This window comes from Pelodiscus sinensis, chromosome 27, assembly GCF_049634645.1.
Source record: "Pelodiscus sinensis isolate JC-2024 chromosome 27, ASM4963464v1, whole genome shotgun sequence".
NCBI classification, from domain to species: Eukaryota; Metazoa; Chordata; order Testudines; family Trionychidae; genus Pelodiscus; species Pelodiscus sinensis.
Genome location: NC_134737.1, coordinates 11,895,150 through 11,911,290, shown reverse-complemented (window position 1 = coordinate 11,911,290; position 16,141 = coordinate 11,895,150). Strand labels below are relative to the sequence as shown.

At 47.1% G+C, this 16,141-nt stretch overlaps 1 protein-coding gene across 17 annotated transcripts in view; it reads right to left on the bottom strand.

Moving 5' to 3' along the window:
- Positions 1-16,141, bottom strand: part of ANKS1A (ankyrin repeat and sterile alpha motif domain containing 1A) — a 188,300-nt gene that overhangs the window by 154,536 nt on the left and 17,623 nt on the right. Inside the window, exon 1 of one of the 17 annotated variants that reach the window (XM_075910429.1) lies at positions 15,733-15,748. The exons of 15 other annotated variants lie outside the window; for them this stretch is intronic. Coding sequence is in view for 1 of the 2 variants with exons in the window: in XM_006115646.4 (XP_006115708.2) it covers positions 14,442-14,512 (71 nt within the window). In the remaining variant the exon portion in view is untranslated. One more of the 17 variants, XM_006115646.4, reaches the window with a different exon arrangement.

Sequence of the window (16,141 nt, the reverse complement as noted above, 5' to 3'; positions counted from 1 at the left end):
AGTATAGTCAAGTAACCAGTACGCAAAAGCTTATAGGTTATGCTATAGACCATGCACATTTCCTCTCCCCCGCCCCACACACACACACACACCTCTCCTGCCAATAAATGTATAGCAAGCTAGCCAGCAGCCTCTCTCAGTCCTGGCTTGCAATGAGTCCAGGACCTACCCCCACTGCAGTTCTAAATGTAAACTGTTATTACGAGGTAGACAGGTAGGCAGCCTGGCTCAGTTCCGGCTTACACTGGGTCCAGAAGCTCTGACACACACCCCTAACAGCGGCAACTGTCACCCCTGTATCAGAGGCAGCAGTACAGGGTGACAGGTCCATGAAAGGAGCGGATTTTTAAACTGGCTCCTCTTGTGGACCAGCTCTCACCTGACACCCTGCGCTACTGCCTCTGTAACAGAGGGAGCAGCAGGGCTCCTTGGGAGTAGGGCCACAGTGCTCTGGCTGCCAGCCCCACCCCGGAGGACAATAGAATATCCAAGTAGGAGTAGCCAATAAGAATTCATGAGATTGCCCGGCTATTCAATTAACTGATATTTAACATCCCTATTAAAATCCATGAGTGTGTCTGCATTGCAAGGCTTTAAGGACCTACGCTTGTTTGATGGCAGTACATTTGAAAAAAAATCCACTCGGGTTTCCAGATTGGTCAACAAATTTCAGATATTGTTCTGATTAAGATGAGGCATTTCACCTAGTTTTCAGGTCACTGCGTTTGAGGAAAGCAGCAGGCAAAAGGAACAGACAAAACTGAGAATATTTTTACCACATTCTTGGCATCCGCTTGTGTTACTAGCTTTTGGAGGAGGTGGTGTTGTTCCTCTGTCCATAATACTTAGAGGCTTTCCCTCACTAGAAAAACCACACTGTTTATTTTTAAACTGAACGTCCCTTTAAAAGAAGCCACAGGTTTGAAGTACGGGAGGAAAGTGCTTTCTCACTACTGCTTTCCAAGTACTTTTCCCAACTTAAAATACAATATGGCCTCAAACTCCATCCTTCCTTAAACTACAGACAGCTCTGAATACAAACAGCCTATTACAGGGTAGGATGAACCCAGACTTGAAGAGTTTAAGAAAACCAACTGTTTTAGCAGCTACGCTCAAATCAGATTAGTCCCAAAGGATTTCAGATAAAGAAAGGAGCAAGGTCCAAGGGAAGTGGCATATGCTACCCAGGCTCTGTTGCTCCCTCTATTTGTACTGGTTTTTTTTCATTGCTCTTCAGAAACGTAGATATTTATGTGGTCCCAGCATTTGGTAGCCAAGTGCATACCAAATATTTATTAAAAAGATTCTTTAACTCTTCCTTGTAAATCTTTCTAGAAATAGCTGGGTAAGTTGACAGAATTGATCATTTGTTGTCAGCTGACTTGAGTGCATATCTGCATTACCAAGTTCAGTTGCCAGAAAGTGCCTTTTGATGACAAAACTGCTGGAGTGTACAAACATGACTTCCGCGTGAATAACGCCCAGTTTCGTCAAAAAAAACATGCACCTCCACGAGGGACTTGTTTCTTTTCCCTCTCTCTTCACTGTCAAACATGTGGTGTGGATACAGGGAAGGGTTCCCCCTCCCCACATTTATTGCCCACCCCATAGTTTCCCAAATGCCTCAAGCAGCCACTCTGGTCAGCACTTTGAACTCTGCTGCCCTGCAGCCAGGTACACAGCAATCCACCTCTCCACCGTGCAAGTCCCATGAATTTTACATTCCATTTCCTGCTGGCTGGCTCAGCATGGAGTGGTGTCTCGGCACCTTCCCAGCTGACCATGGCTGGATACCACTCTAAATGCTTTCCAGCTTGGCCCATGAGCGTATGGGTACAGGAGTCTGTGCAGTCTCAGCTGCAAGTGATCTACCACAGTGGTCACCAAAGAGTAGATCAGGATCTACCCGTAGATCTTGGGGCCTCTGACAGGTGATACTGACTGGTTTGGCCGGGAAACTATCAAGTGCTGGCACTTCAGTTGCCCCTCCACCCACTGTCATGCTGCTCCTGCCCTCTGCCTTGGAGCTGTCCCTTGGGAGCCTCCTGCTCCCTGTGCAGGGTGTGGAAAGGAGAAAGGTTGCTGCTATCAGGGTGTCCCTCCTCCCCCCAATCCTGTACACCGTCTCCACACAGAGAGAAGGGAATGGAGGGAGCTTGGCAATACAAATCTCTGTCACACACAGTGTGTGTGTCTGTCAGTCTCTCAAACACACACTGTCCTTTCCCCTCATCTCCAGACCTGACGCTCCCCAGTTTACTACTTTTACTGTTTGCAAAGTGGGTTAGTTTTGGTTTTTGACTGGTCTGTGCATTTCCTCACTTTCATTTCTCTCTTACACTTGAATTTAATTCTTTAAGCAGTGAGTTCTAAAGTGCCTGTCATGTCTGGAATAATGTTCCCTGTAGCAATTGTGCTCCTGGAAGTGGCTAGCACATCCCTGCAGCCCCTGAGAAAGTCACAGCAGGGGGTCCTTGCCTGCAGACACCACTGCTGCAGCTCCCATTGATCAATAACAGACAACTGTGGCCAGCAGAGGCTGTGGGGTCAGTGCCTGTGGATGAGCATCAGCCACAACTGTACATGCCAGGGGCTTTCATGAGTGCAGGGTGGGAGCAAGCCTGCCTTAGCTCCACTACTCCATCTCTGGAGCAGCTGTCTGGCCACTTCCAGGGTGGGCATCCATGGTGGGCAAGACTCAAACACAACCAAGCAAATGCTCTATCCCCAATCTACTCCAGAGCCCACCACAACTCTGTACCTTCAGGGCTTCCCTTATCCTGCCTTCCTAATGTGGGAGCCAGCTCTATCTCCGGGGCAGATTGTATTGGCTATCTGGCTGCTCTGAGGTGGGGGGACCTGAGTCCACTAGTGAGCAAGCTGCTTCCCCCTCCCCCAAACAGCGGGCGCGTTTCCTGAACAGCTGGGTCTGTCGCACACCAGCAACGTCCTTCCCATGATGCCTTCCTATGTTTGGGGCGGGAGGGGGTGCCAAAGGGAGGGGTAGGAGTCCCAGGACTGTGCCAGCTCCTACTCTTCTGCTCCCCGTGCAGGAAGGCAGCAGGGGAAGGAAGTCTCTGGTGTGCAACAGACCCGGCTGTTCAGGAAACGTACTGGCTGTTGGGGGAGGGGGAAGCAGCGCACATGCTTCCTGAGACCCGGGCTTGGCATTCAGCTGCAATATCCCCAGGTATTGGCACAAGCTGTCCCTGTCCCTTCCTCCTAGCCAGACTCCCCCAGCCCGAGTCCCCTGCCCCAGCACAGGCCACATTAGTGAGACTTTGGGGGTTTTGGAGGGTTGTTTTTTTTACCATCTCACTTGTGCGGCCCCAACTGACTTTTCTGTGGGCCATTGACCCCTGACTCAAAACAGGTTCCCCACCCCTCATAAATAAAGACAATGCTGAAACCTTTTGTGTTTGACATAATATTTTATTTAAAATGAAGCCTGGCCAATATGCCCCCAATTGGGAACAAGTCCCCATCTTGCTGCAACATCATAACAACCCCGCACCTCCCTCAGACCCAAAATCATACACTGGAATCCCCTGTCCTCAGCCTGTCATCTCCAAACTTCTGCACCCCACATCCTCAGTCTTCTGCCACAACACTCCTGCACCATCCACACACCACAAATCTGTGTCCTGAATGCATCATACTCCCAACCTCCTTGCCCTGAGCCCCTCACATACACAACCCAAACTCCTGCACCCTCATATCCACACACCCGTGGCTTGCTCAGCACCCCAACCCTTCATTTGACCCTAATACTCCCCAGCCAGGAACCCCCTCCCCAAGCCAGCATCCCCTTCCCCACCTCCTCCTGCATCCAAATTGCCTTCCAGAGCTTGCTCCTCTCACCCCTTCATACCCAAATCCTTCTCACCCCAGAGCCCACACCTCCTGTCCCAACCTAGTGTATAAGGGCTGGGGACAGCCAATGATGGAGAGGAGGGGGACAGAGAAGGTGGGGCCTCAAGCAAGGGGTGGGGTCTTGGGGAAGGGACGGAGTCAATCTTGGCTTGTCCTGACATTTAAAAAGTGATCTTGGATGTAAAAAGGTTGGAGACCTCATTATTTACCCCTTTCTCTAGATCAGTGGCGGCAACATTTGCAGATGATACCAAACGGCTTAAGGTAGTTAAGACCAAAGCAGACTGAAGGGCTTCAAAAAGATCTCACCAAACTAAGTGTTTGGGCAACAAAACGGCCAAATGAAATGTAATGTTGATGAATGTAAATAAATGGAAAAATAATCCCAACTATATATACACAATATGATGGGGACTAATCTGGCTACAACTATTCAAGAGAAAGATCTTCGAGTCATTGTGGCTAGTTCTCTGAAAACATCCATGCAGTGGCAGTCAAAAAAGCAAACAATGTTAGAAGTCATTTAAAAAGGGAGAGCGAATGAGACAGAAAATATCTTATTGCCTCTATACAAATCCATGGTATGCCCACATCTTGAATACTGCATATGGATGTGGTCGCCTCATCTGAAAAAAGATATACCGGTATTGGAAAAGGACAACAAAAAAGATGTGGGGTTTGGAACGGGCCCGATATGAAGAGATTAAAAAGACTTGGACTTTTCAGCTTAGAAAAGAGGAAACTAAGGGAGGGATATGATAGAGGTCTATAAAATCATGACTAGCATGGAAACAGTGAATAAGAAAAAGTTCTTTACTTATTCCCACAATATAAGAACTACAGGTCACCAAACGAAATTAATAGGCAGCAGATTTAAAAACAAACAAAAGGGAAGTTTCTTCACGCAGCACAGTGTCAACCCGTGGAACTCCTTGCCAGAGGATGTGGTGAAGGCTAGAACTTTAACAGGGCTCAAAAGAGAGCTAGAGAGAGTCATGGAGGTTAGGTCCATCAATGGCTATTAGCCAGGATGGGTAGGAATGGTGTCCCTAGCCTCTGTTTCTCTGGAGGTGGGTGACAGAGGAGATCACATGAGGATTATCGGTTATGTTCCCTCCCCCTTGGGCATCTCGTATTGGCCACTGTTGGTAGACAGTGGATACTGGGCTAGATGGACCTTTTAACTGACCCAGCATGGCCGTTCTTATGACTATTAAATTAACCAATATTTAACACCCCTAGTATTGAGCCCACCACCCTATGCTCCAAAGGCTGATGCCCTATTCCTGAGTTCACTGCATAACCCACCCCCACCTTCCTACCTTCAGGGAGTTCCTGATCCTGCCTTCCTAGTGCGGGAGCCTGCTCCATGCTTGGGGCAGCTGGTGTTGGCTCTCTGGCCTCTCCCAGGGTAGACGGGACTCAAGCCCCCAACCCTATGCTCCTCAAGCAAATGCCCTATCCCCAAGGCCTCTCCAGAACAGACCCCACCCTCCCTACCTTCAGGGCATCCCCTCCCACATTCCGAACCCTTTGGCCCAAGACCAGAGCCTGCACCCTAAACCCCTTCCCCAGCCTGGTGAAAGTGAATGAGATTTGTGGAGGAAGGGGGATGGAGTGAGCAGGGTGAGGCCTGGGAGAAGGGATGGAGCATGGGGAGGGCCTCAGAGAAGGGGGGGGGGGGGGAGGGAAGCCGGGCAAGGGTATTTGAGACAGATCTTACATTGCACTGAAATTGAAAAAGTCATCTTGTGGTTAAAAAGGTTGGAGGCCACTAACCTAGAGGAATTGGGACACATGAACATATTTTGCAAAGCTTGAATGTAAAGGGCTATGAGCAGGACACGCCACAATGAAGAATGAAGATAAAGCAAGATAAAGGAGCTGAGGTCTCATATCATAAGGTGGAAGGGGCAAACAGTCGCTCCAATGCTGCACCCAAGATCTGCCAATTTTATAAGCAGCTATTGGTGGCAACCCCACCACCACCACCACGAGCCCCATGGATACTTCAGAGAGCACAGAGTCAGCAGAAAATAACCTAACCCGGTGAACAAAAGAGGAAAGCTAGTTAAGGATTGGGGCACCTTAAGAAAGCAGCCAGGAACTGTTCTCCACTCCTGAGGTGCAGCGCCAATCTCAGCAGCTGCTCCTTGGGGAGCAGGAGAGGAAATGCAGGGTAGGTGGCTGAGGCTTGGACAGAGCAGGGCACAGAAAAGTGGGAGGCTGGCTATGTTTCTGTGAGCTGGACACAGCCCACTATAGCTAACTGATGGGCCCAAGCAGGATGTTGATGCACCCTAAGGTGTCAATGGACTCCTGCCGAGACACTCGGGAAACTTTGCTGAGGAACTTCTTCATTTTCCTGTCACAGGTTCCATGACAGTGCCACCGTGTTTCTCCACCCACAGTAGGGAGCTGCAAGCAGCCGTACATGCGGAGGCACAGGTAAACACAGCATCAGCATCCCACCAGGGCTGAACGTGGTGAACCATGTCCGGCCCATGGACTGCTTATTGCTCACCATGACGTAACACCTGGGATACATTTGTGCTGGATCCGACCCCAAAGTCCTGGTCAGGAAGAAGAGGGGACTTGGCAAAGACTGAGTTTTGTACAGCACCTGACGCAATAGGGCCCAAATTCACATCTGGGGCTGCCCAACACTACTCTATATCCTGCAGCCTCCTGACAAGCCTTCCCCGTGAACCATCTCCCTCCAGTGGGTGCCCCCAAGAGAACCGTCTCTGGAGAGGCCTGGTAGAGACATTTAACAACAGCCACACGAGACAGTGTGACCTGGCCCTGCTAGAGGAAAAGGCAGCTGTGGCATAGGAGACCTCACTAGCCAGACACAGGCTCGGCTGCCTGCAACGAGAAGGAGCAAAAAAGCAAAAGCAGCGAGCAATTATTTCCCCAAACCACCCTGAAGCAGCAGTTTCTGCCGTCAAGCTCTAAAGCACAGGGCTGCCTAAGCAAGCAGTGGGGAGCAGATTTGGGTCTATTTTCCTTGCTCTCGTTATTTACCAAGAGCCACTTCCCTGCCAGCCGAGGGCCAGCTATATCGGGCCACTCACCAACCATGTTTTTCTTCTGGCTTCCTGCCATTTTCATTTACAGCCGCTCCCCGAGTTGCGAACGGTGAAGTTACGACCATTCGCACTTACGACCAAAGTTCACATGGAGCAGTCGTAAAAGCGGTCCCCGAGTTACGAACGCGACCTGCGCTTACGAACGGCACAGTCGCATGTAACTCAATGGGGTCCAAATTACGAACGCATCGAGTTACGGCCAAATGTTTGGTCTGTAACTCGTTCGTAACTCAGAGAGAGGCTGTATTTCTTAGGGCAAAAAGAACCGTACAAAGCGTCTTGCCAAAGTGCCTGTGCCCACTCATTGATCCTCCTTCCCAGGTTGCGTCTCGCAGGACATATGAAGCAAAGAGACTGTTGGAAAGGGACCTCCCCAGAAACTCGACAAGAGCACTGGAGTCCGAAAGCAAGTCTAGGTCATGTACCATTCTGCCAATTAATGATGCCGGGATCAAAAAGGCACATAGGCGGGCTGCAGATGGAATAGGGTGAAAGCTGCTAGCATCCAATAATTGAGTCCTGTTTCCTCTTTACACTAAGAAGTGAGGTGTGGTTGAGTGATACCCAATGTGGGGAAGTGTGAAATAGAATAATTTCTCTGAAAAGCTGCTCCACAAGCCACAACTGTATTTTCTTTTGCCCCTATGCATACCTATGCACCCCTTCCTTCCCCACACTCACCATGTTAACAAGGTCTGCAGAGATGTGTGCCTTGCAAGGACCAGTGGGAAAGCGAATGGATATGTTGCAAAAGGCGCTTGTAAGTGAAATGTTACAGTGTTGAGTTGGAATGTAAACCATCCCTCTCTCTTATGCATTGTTTTAGGCAGCAGAGACCCTGCAGACACACGGGCCTTCCCCAGCTGACAGGCTGCGCCATAAGAAAGACTCAAATGCAACAGGGAGGATTTAGTGAGCAAAGTGATCAAGCATTTCTCCAGAGGCCAAGGAGCAGGACCACCACTGGGTAACAGAAAGGCAGGATAGGAAAGATGCCACTGATCACATGATCAAGGTCACGGAGGAGCAAACCAAAATGCTCAAGCCTTCAATCAAACTGCAGAGAGCTGATCCAGGCTCGACCACCTCTGCAGCGCACACAAAATTCTTTGTCCAGCACATACTATGCCCACACATTCCTTTTCACTCTCTGGGAAGCCTCAATTTCCCCAGCATTCCACTGCCTCTCACAACCTTGGCTACAATAATTGGACCTACACACAGATGTCAGGTTTTACCCTTTCCCAGACCCTCCCTTACCAGCATACATTAGTGCTGTGGTGCATTTCACTGTAATTTGTCTTGATGGATAAAGGCAAAGTTGAATGGTACAATAATTTTATTTTCTATTCATCTACAGCAATCAACTTGGTCCCAGGTTCAAGTATTTTCTTGCATGGATACATGTTACATGGGATGTTAAATGTGATGCAGCAGGGAAGCAGCCACAAGAGGTAGGTTTCAGTTCCCCTCACTGTCAAAGTGCTTCCTCAAAGCCTCCCTGATGTTAACAGCAGCCCACTGGGCTCCTCTGATAACCCTAGTGATCCACTGCTCAAACTCTGCAGCCAAGCACTGTGCCTCAGTGTTCCACACCTGAGCAAACGCTTCATCCTTAGAGCCACACAGATTATGGGAAGTGCAGCACACTGCTATAACCATGGAAATATTGTCCTCTGCGAGGTCCAGCCTGCCATAGTAACACCTCCATCTCCCTTTCAATCTGCCAAATGCACACTCCACAGTCATGCAGCACTGGCTAAGCTTGCTGTTGAAAAGTTCCTTACTGCTATCTGGGTGCCCCATGTAACATATCATGAGCCATAGTTCTAAGGCAGTAGTCCCAAACGCGGTGCCCGCAGGTGCCATGGTGCCCGCCGGGCCATTTATGTGCACCCATGGAGCAATCTGGGTTGGCCCCGCCCCCGGGCGTGTGGCAGGTGCCAGCCCCAGGTGCATGGGCGGCCCCTGCCCCGGGGTCGCGGCACATGCCGGTGTCGGCCCCAGGCGCGCGGCGCATGCTTGGCCACGCCCCCAGGCCTGTGGCCTATGAGTGGCCCCGCCCCAGGTGCCCGGCAGCCCCAAAACGTTGGGGACCACTGTTCTAAGGCAAGGGTGGACAAGACAGCCTCTGTGGGCTAGATCCAGCCCTCCAAGCCCTTAGATTGGGCTCACAACCGCTTCCCTGCCCCCCAGCCAATCAAGACCTGGGGATGGGGGAGCATACCAAGTCTCCTTCCCCGCCTTCTCCTCCCAGCAAAGGCCTGCAGCACCAGAGGGAACCACCAGCTCTTTTCAACAGCTGGCAAATCTCCCTAGGCCAGGGGTGCCCAAACTTTTTTCAAAGAGGGCCAGATTTGATGAAGTGAACAAGCGTGAGGGCCGACCATTTTGCCTGACATTCTTTGAACCATTAAAATTAAATGCAAATTAACTATTTTATGCAAAGTTTATTGCAAACGGCATACTTTTCATTTCATCACATGGATGACAAATCTAAACAGGTGTTAAATCACTCTGCCTTTCATATCTGAAGGCCAGATGAAAAAAAAATCCAGGAAGCTGAAATATATGTCAGGAACATTGTAAAGTACATTACATATTATTGGTAATAAAGGTTGTCTGTCAACTTTTAAGTTCAAAAAATATGAACAGGAACATAACACCAAGTATACATGTTGTGTCCAAATATATTTATAACTGATTTAGACCAACTGACATTAACTGAGATTTTACAATGTATTCATCTCAATACATATGGATTCGTTGGGGGCCATAAAAGATAGATATTGCCAAATTACCTGTGGGGCCGTATTAAACCGGAACACGGGCCGCAATTGGCCCGCGGGCCGGACTTTGGACATGCCTGCCCTAGGCACTGCGCACCCATGGCAGGGCAGAGGGACAAAGACTTCATGCACGCTCTCCTTCCAGGGCAGCCCACAACCACTTCTGAAATTCATGAAGTGCCCCCCTCCTTCAAAAATTATTGCCCACCGCTGCTCTAAGGGGGAAGCTGGGTCACTCAGGATTACTGTACACATTTCTACATCCCCCACTGTAATCCTGGGGTCTGGAAAGAAAGTCCCTGCCTGCAGTTTTCTGTACAGGCCAGTGTTCCTGAAGATGCATGTGTCATGCGCCTTTCCAGATCAACCCACTTGCAGCAAAGCAGCCACAAAAGTCAACTTCCCCACTTCAAAATGATTTGTAACCAACTGGTAGCCTCTGGAGGTGCCAGCTTCCAGACAGCAATTGTAACATGCTTCTCTACAGAGAGGGCAGCTCTCATTCTGGTATCCTTGACCCACAATTGGGGACCAACTCAGCACAGAGGGTTGCTTCACGCATGCTAAAGTTGTGTAGCCACTATTCTTCATCATACACCTGCAGGACAATATGATTGAACTCATCAGTGCTGGTTTCCCCAGCACAAAAGTACTGCTGCTCTGAGTGCTGATCACGACAGGTTGCTCATGTCCATCTCCTGCAGAATGTCAACTACCCGCGAGCCTTCTTCCTATCAGTAATTTCAAGAGTCACTTCGCTGAAATGCATGATGTCCTCACCACACTAACCAGAGCATAGGACAGGGATGTAGAAGTCTGGTTAACAGATTAACTGATTAGGCAGGCTCCCACTACTGGTCCCACCCCCAGCCCACACACGAGGCAGCCAGCTCCCAACCCTTGCAGGGATGGAGTAGCCATCTGCCCGTGGTGGGCCGCTGCTCCCAGGTACTGGTTAGCCAGTTACTCATTTACAGGACTATCATAGGAGAGAAGTGCAGAATCCATGCTCACAGCAAAGAATGGCAATACCCCCCTCACCCCACTTCTTTCCCTTTTTTTTTTTTTAAGGGAAACTTCTGGCTCAATATTTTCTGATCCCTTCCTGCCAACTGCCAAGTATGCATTGCAGTAGAAAGCACTGCTGTCTTACTTTAACCAGGCCATTTCTCACACCATAGGAAGGTGGATGAGTACCAGCTCAGAGAGCAGTCCTTAGGGAAGCGAGTGTATAAATAGTTTGAGGACATAATGTAGGCTCCTCCTCTGTTAAACAGGAAAGAGGTCATCTCATTCTGAGCACGATTCCCATTAAAAGTGACAAGGAGTCCTGCAGCACCTTATAGACTAACAGATGTTGTTAAGAGTGTTAACAGCAACCAGTTAACCAGCACCCGGGAGCAGCCCACCACAGGTAGAGGGCCACTCCAGACCTGCACAGGGCCACCATCTCTGCCAGAGCAGCCCTCCCCTGTTTACCCGGTTGGCTGGTTAAACAAGATTTTACATCCCTAATTCACACCTCACTGACCTCCTTAAGGACAGGCACAGACCCTGGGGCTGGAGCATCCAAGGGAGGAAAAAAGCCACAGTGGCTGCTAAACACCCTGCTGATCAGCTCCTCCCCATCCCACCACCTCTGATCTGCTGTTCAGCAGCCTGCAGGAGGCACTGGGAATGAGTGGGAGCTGCGGGGTAAGAAAAGGCAGGGGGAAGAAGCTCAACAGGCCAGGAAGAGCCAGGGTAAAGCAGGGGCATGGAGGAGAGGGGTTGAGTAGGCATAAGATGTGGGTCCAAGCGGGGGTTAAGCACCGTGCCCCATGCATCCAGGAAGCTGGTGCCTCTGTCCCTAGCAATCCAGCATTTGACCCCTTCTAGAAGACTGAAGACTTCCCTTCTCTCACTCAAGCCAACATCCCAATCCACATTTTCCTCCCTTCTACAGGAAGCTCTATCAGCTTCTCCACAGAGCGATAGAAATTAGATGTTAAAGATTTATTTTTCTGGCACTAGTTGAAAAAGGAAACTTCTCAGCAATTCTTCCAGTTTCATTTCATCTTTCTTGGACATGGGGGATCAGAATGATAGTCTTCCAAATAAGGTCTTACAGGAGTATTGTAGAACAGCATTAATACTTCTCTCTCCCTCTACTGAAAACACCTTATCTGATGCATCCTAGGATCACGTTTGCCTTTTTCCACAGCTACACCACTACAACGGTCACTCTGTGACCAACCCATACACCTAGGACTTTGCTTCCAACTCATCTGCTACAAGCTTGTAGCTCAAGTTATTAATAGATCAGAAGTGCATGTGCTTAAACCTTAATTCTAACACATTTCTGTTACTGCATTTTCAAGGTGAGGCAGATATTCCTGTAGAATACTCCAATCCTCCTCTGTTAACAATTCCTCCCAACTTTGTACTATCTACAAATTATCGCTCCTACTTTTTGTGCCAAATAATTCATAAAAATATTCAATAAGTCTGGTCCCAAAACTAATCTTTAGGGACATCTACTAGCCATCTCCCTCCAGTTTGAAAGTTTACCTTTCAGCACAATCCATTGCCTTTTCCTTTTCAGTCAGTTCTTAATCCATTTTACAATTTGTGTACTAATCCCTCACCTTCTGTAACTAATAAGTGTCCTATGTGGTATATGAAATCTTTTACTGAAGTCCAGGTGTAGTGGATACACCTTGCATTTTCCTGGTAAAAAACGGACCCACTTTCTTACACTATCAAATTTGAATGGCAGAAGCTACCTTTGGTAAATCCATGTAACATTACACTCCCTTTTCTGTTCACCTCCATAAATTTAATCATCTGGTTCTTCATAATGTGTTCCCAACTCTTGCATATTATTGAGGTTAGATTAACCAGTGTAATTGCTCAGATCACTTTTTCATCTTTACTTAAATACTGGTAAAATGTTTAGCTGTTCTTCAACCTATAATACCATCCCCGAATAGATAAGTGTATAAAAAAATCCTTGCCACTCAACTGGCAATCTTGTGCCAGATTTTTTCAGTATTCTGTGATAGAAATTACCCAGTCCCACACTTCGAGCACATCACACTTGGAATTCTCCTTCTGCCTCAAATGTTGTAATTTCTGTTTTGACATGCTCATCATCTCCATCAGCTGTCTTGCCTTCATGCCCTTCTATATTAACATCCTTATTGAAAACCAAGGGAAAGTATTCATGTAAGTTTTGTATCATACCTAGATTATCTCAATCTCCTTTTCACTCACTGCATAGCAGCTAAACCTCATCCCTCCTTATTAACTTTTTATTTAGAAAACTAAGCTTTTTATTCTTTATTTTTCAGCTTGACTTCTACCAAATCTCACGTTATTACTACATTTTCTCATCTCCAAGATGTGGCTTTCTTTGCTGATCAACCTCCTTGTTCACTCCCTAAAAGCTCTCTGCTTATTCTTCATTTTTCTGAAGTAGTTATTCATCCAGCTGTGTCTGGAGCCTTTCCCTAAAGTTCTCTCTCAGCTTAGAATTCAAATTGCCGAGAGTTTTTTATACTGTTGATTTAAAGAAATTCCAAACCACATCCAAATTTAAGTTTGAGAGCTTCAAGTCCAGCTGACTTTTTAACTAATTCCCTTAATCTCCTGAAGTCTGACCACTGGAAATTAAAAACTGTAGCTACCACCTGGTTTTGATGATTCAGTTGAAATTAAATGAGGTAACCATGAATTGAGTGATCACAAGTTTATTTCTCATTACTAGCTCTTTTGTAACATCCTCATTACTTACCAAAATGGGAGCACTGGCTCCTGCTCCCTCCCACGCACCGTGCTGCCTCCGAGTAGCAAATCCAAGTAGTCGACTACTTTTTACATCCCTATTTCACACGTTCATCTTTCCAAAATGTAGTCCTCTACCAAACACGAAAGCACAAGCCCCTACCATTTAATCATCTTTAGTAGCATAGGACCTGCATCATACTGGTGAACAATTCTTATTGAATCAAGGTGTAAATAATGGATATACACTATTCAGTGCAATAGGCATAGGTGGCACTTTACAGACAATTAATGGCTTGAGTGCTTACAGAGATCTTTTTAGGATCCCATTTCCCTATAATGCACTAGCGTGCAAAAAGCAAACTATGTTTTGCAGATGACAAAAGGAACATCAAGCAGACAACCCCCCGTACACGCCACATGACTGCAAGCTACATCTTTCTGTTGTGGAAACGCCATTTCCCTGATTTAAAGCATGACAAGCATGCAGTGTGGCCACGTGGTCAAGACATGAGACTGGATGACACTGATTAGGAGTATTAACTCAGGTAAGTCTCATGAACTCTTTGCACCTCAGTTTACCCCATCTATAAACATAAGGTAAGAACCTGATCATGGATGCAAATGACAAGTGAAGTATTTAGAACTTTATTCATCCACTACTGAAATGAAGCAGGACAGCTTCAGAAACACATAGCAACTCTACACAAGTTAACACATTGTAAGTGAAAGACTGTATCCAATTAAATATACTCCATAAGCACTTAGGAACTTCACTAAGAAACCAGGGTTAATATCTCAGAGGCCCAAATGAGCACTAGTAGTCAGAATCTCAGCTCTGTCATCTGAAAACAGCAGCACCTGATTCCAACATACCTCACTCCACACAGAATGATCTGCCCTACTTGTGAACACATTTTACCTGGTGGGACTTGTGCACCAACAGAAGTAATTTCTTCTTTCTGTGACCACAAAAAAACATGCATAGGGCATGGACAGTTGTCCCTCTCTTTTGCAGTTTCGCAGACTGCTAGCCTCCTAGAAAGGAGCAGTTCACTTCAGTAAGCAACAGTAAAAGCCAAGACTCTTCTGCACTTCAAGCTCCAAAAGTACAAAATGGCTCATCAAGCTTGAGATGTTCAGGAATGTTTAATTTTCTGGCTGTGAAGCCACTTCTGCATCAAGACTCTGCAGTGTTGCCATCCCAACTGAGAATTCAAAGTCTTCCCTTGATAGTGGACAGAAAAGGATTAGATACAATAGAATGTTCCCCTTTTGTAACCAGCAAGGACAAATCCAGGAGAACCGTCATGCATTACTGAACTCTGCTTATGACAAGTCCTTTTACTTCCTCCAGGAAAGACTAAGAACATTGCCTTCAGAGTTGGAGGCTACTTGTGAAACAACTAGCAGGGAACATGCAGAAAGAACAAGGTTCCATTTGCCCTAACTTCAGCTGCCATAACCAAAACCTTCCTGCAACCCAGATTTATCAAAGGCAGTTTGCCAAAAATCTATTTTCTGAGGCTTAATGATGAATTATATGGTGCATCACTCTTGTCCAGATGCTCATGTTGTATTTGAATCTGCAGCATCATTGGTTCATTTTCAGGATTGCAGGCCCTGAGATGAAAGCAGAGTGAAGCAGCAGTCTACTGAAATGACAGTATCTAATTGCTCAGATATCTCATGTTTGTTTACATGTGGCTTCAGTCCTGAAATTCCTACACACAACTCAGTGGCAAAATATGTCATGGCATGAAAATGAAAAAGCCATCAGAGAATCTTGCAAAACCAAACCCAGAAGCTAATGCAAGCACTTGGGAGAGAGTGGTCAGTTATTTCAGCACCATTGCACCCAACCCTAACAGCTTCAGTTTCAGCACGTGTCTTGCATTTTAACCAAATTGTCAGAACCAAAGGCAAAGTACAGCCATCTCCATGGCCCAGAAACCATCTTCTCAGTTATCCCTAGCCAATTATCTCCATTTATTTAAGATACTCTTCTTGCAGCCTTTGGTTAGAACAAGACCTGGTCTTCATTAGTGTCTGAAACACGCTTAGGGTGATTTAAGTGGTGAACTTGTGGGTTGCCAGTGGCATGAGACCAGAGACCCTTATGTAAGTTGTACTAATAGCAAGAGCATTAGCAAAAGGAAGCTCTTATAAAGGAATGTGATCTATTGAACAAAGCAAAGGACTTGTATCCTTACCTCCTGCCATAACTGAGCTTTGACAGACATCTGCCTCACTTTCCCCAGCTGTAATGCAAGACAGACAGCCATAGAAATGCTGTGAGACAAATGCATCTCCATTAATCATTAAACCCCCCCATTGTAAGTTCAATTTTCAACCTTCTATCAAAACCGAGTCACATCTTAGCCTTCCAAGAAAGAATTCTACCCAGGACTAAGGGCAAAGTGGACGAGAGAGAGAAAGAGTGTGAGTGAGTGAGTGAGTGAGTGAGTGAGTGAGTGAGTGAGTGAGTGAGTGCGCTTAAAACTTCAGAGAATTTCTATCCGAGTGCAAGGTGCTCATATTAAACTACTGTATTCTGGCTTGTTCCACCTTAGACTTGTAATATTTTTGCAACTCTGTTCCAAGATACCTCAAGTCCTTTGA